The sequence below is a fragment of the Oryzias melastigma genome, linkage group LG4 (genome assembly GCF_002922805.2).
Source record: "Oryzias melastigma strain HK-1 linkage group LG4, ASM292280v2, whole genome shotgun sequence".
Classification (NCBI taxonomy): domain Eukaryota; kingdom Metazoa; phylum Chordata; class Actinopteri; order Beloniformes; family Adrianichthyidae; genus Oryzias; species Oryzias melastigma.
Window position 1 is genome coordinate 16816024 of NC_050515.1, and position 10052 is coordinate 16826075.

The following is a 10052-nucleotide window of genomic DNA, read 5'->3' on the forward strand; positions in this document are numbered from 1 at the left end:
AAAAATACAATTTATGCATTGCACAACTTAAAATGACAAAAGCTTGAAACTAACTACACACAAATCTTTTAACATTACGCACACATTCCTTTTTATGCACACAAAACCGCATTTACGCACAAATCTGAGGTAAGACTCTTCATGTCTCCAAGATTTATGTGTAAGTGATGCATTTACATGCTACTAGAATGCTGGATCATCAGAGTTTTCTTTTCAGCTGGTTTGAGCTTATAGATTCATAATTAGATTTAATAATTTTTGTACTTATGCACCAAACGTTTTGTATGAGTTACAAATCCAAAGTTATGCACAAATCAAGAGCTACACACGCACAAATCATTGTGAGTCTATTTTCTCTCCATATCGATAAAGCCAAAAAACCTGTGAGGATGCTGGTAACTAAAAGCTCAACTTTAGCTTTTCTATACTTTGAATTTCCTTATCTTTAAAGTTAGCATCTATAAATTAGATCAAAGCACATAGATTTTTGCAAATAGACTAAAGACTAATTTTGTAAAGTGAGACTTAGATTTTCATCAACAATTTCATATGATATTGAAAAGAATGTTTTCTAGTGAAAAACAAGCCCCAGGTTGAAAGAAATAGACTAAAAAGAATGTAAGTTGAAAAAGGTAAAGCCAAACATTCCTTTAGATGAAGTCCCAAATCCTCCAAAGTGAATAAATCTTCCTGGGCTGTAAGCGCCATCATTTTGGTGCCAGAAAAAATATCCTGATTCCCCCATTTCAGCATAAAACACCTTAAATAAACATTTTTTTTTTCTGCACGTTGACATTTATAAGCATTTTTATACTGGTGATACCTTTTATGGAAATGAGCGTGTGTTCAAGAGGACATGATTTATAATAGAAGCATAAATTAAAATATAGTTATTCCTCATCCCCCTTTTTTTTTATTTGTGTTTCTTTTGCAGGATGCTGCTTACCTTGGGCCCGATGGGTCCAGGAGGTCCCGGGTTTCCAGGTGGACCAGGGGGACCCTGGAAAGAGAGAAATAGAGTATACATCAAACGTAAACGCCGACCCCTTTTAGTAGTATCTTGTGAGCTGAAAGTCGACTCATCATCAGATTTGTTCCACTTAGCACCTTCAAGGATGCATTCTTGCAAAAAACATACTTTTGATGTGATGTGCAGACATGAAACCTTGTTATATGTCGCTTTGTGTGTATTTGTTCCATCACATTTAATGTTGTGGAGTTGCAAAGAACACTTAATTCTGCATTACAAAAAAAGGAGAACTTTACTTCTGTCTCAATGCTTCTAATGGATTGAGCAGCCTGTCCTCTTGTCCTCTAATCGAGGGTTCAAATCCCAAACTAGTCCACCGTTGTGTGCTTTAGCAAAACAAATTGTAACACATTGGTGCCAAGTGTAAAAACAATCTGTGAATCTCTTTGGATAAAACATCTGTTAAGTGTAAAGTATTACTCATGGTAACATTTTCGAATGTGGCTACTCCAAATTGATTATACTAAAAGCAGAAAAGAGGCTAAAATAATCACTTGTAAATAAATAAAGTTAAGCAAAAGTTGTGAAAGTAAAAATATTATCTCCAATGAGTCTATTGTGGAATATACGGAAAACAGGAGTGATTCTTTAAAACTAAACTACAATTTTAAAGGTAAAAATTGTATCAATTTGATAAGATATAATAATAAAAAAATGTTATTATACCTAAATAGAGAGGAACAATTTACTAGCTAGTCATTCATCATCTTTTAGTAAAAACTCAGTTTTGTTAAGGAAGCTAATATTTAGCTCATGGCTAAATGTGAGCAATGTTTTGCCTGATTAACGACAAGCAAGAATAAAGTAAAAATTGGGTGTTAACCCTTTAACATCAGAGCTCCAGTGTTTATGTTCTTTGATTTATTGTAACGTTTCAATTGTTAATGCTTACAATGTAATTCCAGCCGATTCTGAAGGAGAAAAGCAGCCCAAGCCACAATTTTGTCTTTAAGCAGCAACACCTCAGCGGTTAAAGGGTTATTTATTATGCAATGTGCATTGATTAAATTCAAACCATTTTACTTTGCTTAAGAAACCAAGAATGAAAAAGGTTTTAGTTAACAACATCAAATAGAACTAATTTAAGAAATTTAAATTGTCTGAAAAAAATCGAACTTAATGAAGAAGTCATTATTTTTAATGTCTCCTTTATCAATCTTTTTTTTTGCAAATATACAACATCAAAACACTCAGGTAAAACGAAATTGTCCTAAAATACTTTATTAGATGCATTTTTTCATTACACTAAAACTGTTCTTTAAATATATATTAGTTTCTAGTTTGTTCTCAGGTCCCTATAAGAAAATATTTGTTTACATTTGTATCCAATGCTGTCTATGTCAGGGGTGTCAAACTCAATCGGACAAGAGGCCAAAATCCAAAACACACCTTAAACATTTATTGAACACTCTAAAACTACATTTTAAAAAACTGTAAAACCATAACTTTTTACCATTATTATGAACTAGATATATAGCACTACCTGTGATAATGCTAGCGTGAAGGCTGTAAACTGAATTTGGCAGCTGACGATGCTGAAATTGATAGCTGAAATCACTGCAGTTAATAGCTGAAAACGCTAAAAGCTGATAGCCAGCTAAAATGTTATCTAATTGCCAAATTATCCTAAAAAAACAAAAACGAAAAGCTTACGTTTTTTCAAAACAGCTAGCATGTAGCTAAAAAATAGCTAAACTTCAAAATATCCTAGAACACTGAAAAAAGCCTGAACTAGCTAAAACTTCTAGTGTGTGAATATTAGCCTAACTCCAAAATAAGTTAGAAATGAGTGCAAAATGACATTGAGCCATTAATAACAATAAAATAAAATTATCTGGAGGGCCGAATATAATTACCTGGTGGGCCGGATCCGGCCCCCGGGCCACAACTTTGACACATGTGGTCTAAGTCATAAAACTGAGTACTTTGCTGCCTGATTTCCTTAGAAGTAAAAGCTCTTCCTCTACTAACATCAAATAATTATGGTGCTTAAAACATCCTTACTTTAACAAGCAGTCGAGGCATGAGAAGTCACCTGAGACAGCAGAGCCTCATTTATTCACAATTCTGTTTCTCTTTTACAGTATTTGGTTACGACGATATTGTGCGGCAGCCAAGATCTTTCCATGCCTTTCAGCACGAGACAGGTTTTACTGTATGCCGCCTCCTTGTGTCTACCAGTCTGTCTGCCTTCAAGCGTGTTTCCCGTGTTGTCTGTAAAACGCAGCAGGACACAAGAGCATTCTGGGAGAGTGGAGCCAGACAGTTCCAAAAAAAAAAAAAGGAAAAATCAGGGAAACAGTGAGATAAAATAGTCAGGAATGCACCCTTGCTTAAAAAATGTGATGTAATCTAAAAAAATATTGTGATTATCTTTAAATCACTACATAAATCAGTGAAGTAAACCTTCTTTTTTTATATTGCCAAAAGCATTCAAGCAACAATTTTGCTTTTTCTGAGGTGCTCTTGTTTGCATTCCTTAAAATAACAGCCATTACCATCCTACTGTGCAGCGAAGAGCAAAAGTAAACCTATTTGTACTACTTTTCCTCTTACAGATGCTATTTAATAAATCTTCTCTCTCAAGGTGCCTCCAGGCCTTGTGGCATGATTTCAGCGTTGCATCATGACAGCTTCAACAGTTGCCTAATGAGCAGTCTCGCGATCAGAGTGGAAACGCGGCCAGCTGATTCTGCAGTTGGTTAAAGCTGCAGAAGTGCGGTCGTGTAATGGTGAGGCCTCAAATATGCCAAATATGTGATTTTGCAGTTTAATGTGTCTCTTTACAGAGGACGCTCGCTGTGGAGCTGTAATCAGGCTCACCACAGAGATACGGCTGTGGCGGCATATGCACAATGCACCACTTTTTCTCCTCTAACCACCATTATAAATCAAAGCAGAAGTGTTAAGAGACCATAATTAGACAAAGAATCGGATTAATAACTACCGGTAGTAAAGCTACTGTAAAATGTCTCCAGGAAATTAGGAAAAAATGAAAGTAATCTAATCTTGTTCTTTAAGCCTTCTGATTTAAATTAAAAGACACCCTAAAATACTCACCCTCGAACCTCTCTTCCCAGGAGGACCAGGTAAACCAGGAGGGCCAGGAGGACCCTAAACAAGAGAGACGGAAAGGAAATGAAAAGATAGGCAGACAGAGGGAGGGCGGGTGGAGAAGAAAGAAAAGAGAGACAGAGTGTGTTAATGGCAAGCGATAACATGTAGTTCACTGTCTAGGCCTCTTCAATTATGAGCACGTGTTGCATTTGTGCGAGAGTTATGGAGTTCAAAGAAAGGAGCCAAAAGGTTTTTAAACTGACAGCTCTAATAACAAAGCTCTGAGTTATGACGGTGCTGATGGGGAAGAAGTTAAATCACAACAGCTCTTGTCATTTAAAAAAAAGCAACTTTAACACATAGATCGAAATGTAGAGCTTGAAAACACAAAAATCTAAATGCAGAATCAGCACATTGTGCTTAGCCAGGTGGTGCATCTGTTTCCCACCAGAGCCAGGACTTTATTCACACCATACACGTCCTACTGCCTTGCGAGCAAGCTGCACTTTGTTGCTTTCATGGCAGAAGGTGTTTCTGGATAAAGTCAGGCTCGATTGCCAGAAAAATCACTGCTAACAGGGACTACAGACAAAAAATAGCCTTTTGGCTAACTCTGCTGCATTTAACCCTTTAGATTCTTTCGACTACCGTTACTCTTTAACCCTTAAAGCAATTAACGTAATTACAGCAGATTCTGAAGTGGAGAAAAGAAGACTTGCACCTCTATGCTACACTGTACAGTAGGGGAAAACGAAAACAAATTATGTTTTATTTGGCGATACTTGTATCGACCTAAAACACAGTCGAGACAATATTTTATTAATTATTTATGAACAAACGTAGTTCAGTGTCTTACTTTTTAGTTCCACTTCTACTCCCAACCACTAGTTGGCAGCACAGCATGCAGAGCCTCTTTGAGCAGCTCTACACCGCGACCAAAACAACAAGAAACGATTAAAAGTGCTGGAGAAGCTACATTTAGCAATGTTGGAAATAAACAACACTTTGTTTCCTCAATCGAACCTTATGCACATTCATTCTATTTTTTTTTTCTTGTACTTAAAAATATTTTATTATGGTAATCCGACAATGTTGACTGTTCTTTTTAAGAACACATATTTCTTAATTTACTAAAAGAAAAGCACCATGAATTTGTGGGTAAAAGCAATTTGTATATAAATACAGTTGCAGTGTTTAACGTTGTGATAATTTAATAAAATGATTTTTACCATTTTATCAACATGAATATATCCTGAATATACACATCTACTGTAAAGTAGTGAAGTGCTAGAGCAATCGATGTTGATTTTGACACGGAGAACAGTGGTTTGGGGCCTTTAACCCTCGTGCTCTCTTATGGGGTCTAGATGACCCCACCCTTACTTTGAGGTGTTAGCCCTTCCATGACAAAGGTGGACGAGGTGGACAAAACTTCATGTCTGTCATTGGACACCAGTAAAGATCGACAATCATTGAAAAAAAAAAGTTCAGCGTCGATAATAGACTGGAAACCACTAATTTTTAATTTTAAAAAAAGTATGTAGAAACCAGAAGAAGAAAAAATCTGATGTAAGAACTTCTCTTCATACCAAAGAATAAACAATTCAATTCAATTCATGGAGGAAATATATTAATAAACTAAGCATACAATTATATTTCTGAGTTTTTCTTTATTTAAATTGTTCTGAATCAGGAGCAGACAAAAAAAATGCATTTTTAAAAGCTTGCAGGAGCGACATAGAATCTACTAAGGGAAGCCACAAGCTCTCTGCTCCGCTCTATTCTGATGCACCCACTGGTAGAAGACTACATCGTGATCCTCATCTGAGCTGGCATCTGGCTCTAAACTGTACAGCTGGATAGCTCCACTGTTTTAATTGCACCGATAATGTTAGGTTGGGGTTGTGAGGGGCTGCTAGCTAGCAGGAGAGCATATAAACAGATGGATGACGGGAAGCGGAGGAAGGCTAGGTTTGTAAAAAGGTATAATCCTGGTTAAAAGACCACTGGGAAAACTTTTAAAATAGATCAAAAGTTGATCGGAGCGAGACTTTAAAAAGGATTGAGTTTCAAATCTATATTTAAAAAAAAGGCAAGTGACTCCAACAACATGAGGGACCTGTTGGACCTGAAGTAGTTTCATATGCATTATTAGAGACTGGTGTGTCATCTCCACAAAGTAGGAGACGCTTTATTTTCCTGATGAAGAACTTGCATGAGCTTAAAAAAAAAAAAAAGTGGAGTACATGTGGAAGTGGTTACGCTCAGCTGTTGAGACACACATGAAGCAGCAGATCAAATAACACATAAGGAAAAAAACTGACAGCAGGGAAGGATTTATTTTTTAGGGGTTTTTTTTCAATGGAAACTTTGAAACAAGAGAAAATCAAAAAGGAAGCCAACAACTATCAGTAGACATACACTGATGAAAATTTTACAAATCAAAGAGAAGCCAGTTTGGCAGTTCATGATACAAGTTGCATTCCGTGCATGAACATCAAGATGTGCACTGGAGTTGCTTCATATCACTGGAGTTGATTGCAAATTAGTTAGGAATAAGGAGCTTTTTGGATATGATAAAACATTTTCAATAACTATTAAATTTGAGCACAGTTGACTATGATCCATTTCACCTTAATGACTGAAAATGTGCATTAAAGCTTCAAAATAAACACAATTCCTCACAGACCCGCAATAACCACTGCAATTGTCGATGCATACAAACATGCATTTACCCTTTTAGCTGACTTTTTTAACGAGATATCCACTGAGAGGAAGCAGTCTTTTCCAAACACAACCCGTGCACACTCACAGTCTCACTCTGTGGCCAGTGAGCAGCTTCACCAAACGCTATGAAGGGCGTTGCTCAAGGGCACCACACTGGGAAGAAAGGGTGGGAAAGACACTGCAGGTCTTGACATAGCAACCCTCCATGCAGAGATCCATAGTCCTGATCACAAGTCCACCACTTTATTTTAAAATGCGTTAAACAAATAAGTAAATAACTAAATGTGTATAAGGTTAAACTGAAATTAGCACTTTAACAGAAAAATGTATAAATATATTTTTTTCTTTAGGCAAAAATCTTAGCCTGTGGCAACCTAAATACAAGTTTTTCACAGCAACAATTTAATCATGACAGGCAGGGTTTTTGAACGCTGCAAGGCGGCTGGAAATGGTTTCAAGAAAAAGTGACAAGTACAGCCACCGGACAATTTCGAGCCCCCGTCCCGCTGTCATCGTCCATTTGTTAAAAACGGTACTGTAGCAGTGCGTTGAAATGGGGCGGGGAACGGCAACGACTAGACGGCAGTCTGGCGATCCCGGCCACCACGGTTTCAAATGGGGAGACGCCATTGATGTCGCACAAAACTCATAATGGTGTTGATAGCACCGCAGCAACGCCGAGACCACTGGCGTGATGAATTACAGTTGATGCTGAGAAGAATATGAAAAATACAGAATATTGTGGTTTTTTTTGGAATTCATGTCCAAACATTTGTACATTTGTAAATTGACAAGATTATAATCTGTGCTCAAAAATCTGAGTTGCGAATGACCAGCGGTGCAAAATGGCCTGCTGACTGGTGGCATTTCACATGGATGGCCACCGTCCAGAGATATTTACACATTGTCCAATCAAAGCAGCCGCCAGCCGATGATCAGTCACTTTCGTAATGGCGGCCACCTGCTTGCCACCATCTACATTCATGACCACGCCAACGATTTTTAAAAAAATCAGGCGGAAGCATGAAATCTTGAAGATTTTGCCAATTGCCCCCATCGCGCAGTGGAAATTCTGTTTGTGACCATAGCATAAAAGAGTTGAGATAAAATATGCAAACAATTATATATAAATATGAAAACGTAAAATGTATATTTGTAGTAGTCTTGTTTTTTTCCCACCCTCAAGCATCCTCTACCACAGTCTAAACAAGAAGACTGAAATGACTAAAAAGGAGCTTGGTGTTAACCCTAAGAGCAATTTAAAAAGAGAAATCTTCAACAAAGATGAGCATCTGAGTGATATGCAGACATGATCTGTACATTTATAATCTGTACATTTCAATAAAACTACTATAGAACTGTATCTACTGAACAGAATTTGTAGATTAGCTGTAATCCTGTTTGATTTGATTATTTTGCATCAACAATACTATAACATTGCATCATATATTCTTCCTTTATCATTATTATTCTCAGCTATTTGAATTCAGATACCAAAATAATATGGAAATTTACAAGAACGTTTGCATCTTTGCTGGAACTGATTAATCAAAAAAACAACGAAAAAAAAAAACTATAGTTCTTGGAGAGATTTCATTGCCTAAGTAAGGCCTACTCTTTATATTTTACCCCCGAGGGGGATGATGGATTTAACAACGAAGTGTAAAAACTAAGAATGCTCCGTCTGTAGATTTGATTCTGGGGGAATTACTGGTAGCTTATATTACCAAATAAATGTGGAGAAAATGTGGAGAAAAGTTTGCACAGAGACAGATGTGAAAGAGGGCAGCATCACTGAGAGCTAACACAAATACAGTATATTTGGTTTTCTCCTTATAGGAACTGTATCCTTTAACAAAGATTTATCAATTTCTCAACATTAGAGAATATGTTTAAAAAATGAAGATTAAAAAAGTAAGTTATTTATAATTTGACATCACTTTTAGTCTTAATTTATCTTTCACTGGCACAACCAGAGTAAAAAAATGAGTTTTTTCACTGCCAGGTAAGTTTTTTGGTTTAGAGGTTTTGTTTTTCTGTTTTCCTCATATTTTTTACAAGAACCATTTTTAAGCTCTGTTGTAGTAGTTTTTGTTACCTGCTTTTTTAATAAAGAATGAAAATTGAAAATAAAATGTCTGAGATTAAAGCAGAAAGGATAGTATCACAAACTACAAACATGAGTTTGCAATCTACAAAATTAATGATCCAATTATTTAATATTTCTCATTTTCTGTTACGTTTGGCAAACAAAAGCAGCACTTGAACACTGAGGAGGACAATAATAAAGAAGCAGCTGCTTGTTCTTCTGGACTCCCACTCCCAGAAACATGGAAACTGTGAGCACACTGCTGCTTAAGCCACAACAACAGGATCCAAAGACACAGATTTCCTCAGATCAGCGGTGGGACCACAGAAGCTCTGGAAGGAAAAACCCACAGACATTCAGTTTGGAGGAGCGCAAATGACTGCTTCTGTTTGCACGCTGTGGATGCCTTTTATCTATGGAGCTACAATATTTACAGTGTTGTAAGAAGTAACTTTAAAAAGCCTGTTTATTTGACTAAAAGTTTAGCTTTTATTATTTGAGTGAAGAAAAAGGGGGAATAAAAGGAAGTTTATTTTTCTAATTGTCCTCCATAAACTGTATTTATTTTAAATATTGAAATGTTTCTACTTCTTTTCCATGAACTTACTAATGTTTTTAACTTTTCTAACCAGTGCTTCCTCAAGTGGACAACAAGAAATGGCAGTACTCTATTATGGAAGTCGAAACATAAAATGGAGAGAATCTTGAATCTAAATATTGATCAATAAAAATAACTCCTTTTTCTATGTGTGGGCAAGAATAATCTAGATCAGGGGTGTCAAAGTCAATCACACACGAGGCCAAAATCCAAACGCGGTCGCGGGCCGAATAGGATAAATATTTATTGAACACACTAAAACACTTTCATTAAAAAAAAACGTACAATATACAACTTACAATAAAATGATCTGGAGGGCCGGATATAATTACCCGGAGGGCCGAATCTGGCCCCCGGGCCAAAAATTTGACACATGCTCTAGACCAGGGGTGGCCAACCCTGGTCCTCAAGAGCCTCAACCCTGCCTGTTTTCCAGCTCTCCCTGGACTGATTGATGCTGACAATTGAAATCAGGTGTGTTCAGTCAATCAGGATGTGGAATCATTTACGTCAACTAATCAGCAGGAAGCTGGTCAGGGACCAGGGTTGGC

General features: G+C 36.8%; 1 protein-coding gene across 1 annotated transcript in view; it reads right to left on the reverse strand.

Annotated features, from left to right (window-relative positions):
- Window positions 1-10052, reverse strand: part of LOC112150549 (collagen alpha-1(XXIV) chain) — an 89510-nt gene that overhangs the window by 60187 nt on the left and 19271 nt on the right. Inside the window, exons 4-5 of the mRNA XM_024278947.2 lie at window positions 4091-4144; window positions 947-1000 (exon numbers count right to left, since the gene is read on the reverse strand). Of these exons, the coding sequence (XP_024134715.1) occupies window positions 947-1000; window positions 4091-4144 (108 nt within the window). The remainder of the gene's footprint in view (window positions 1-946; window positions 1001-4090; window positions 4145-10052) is intronic.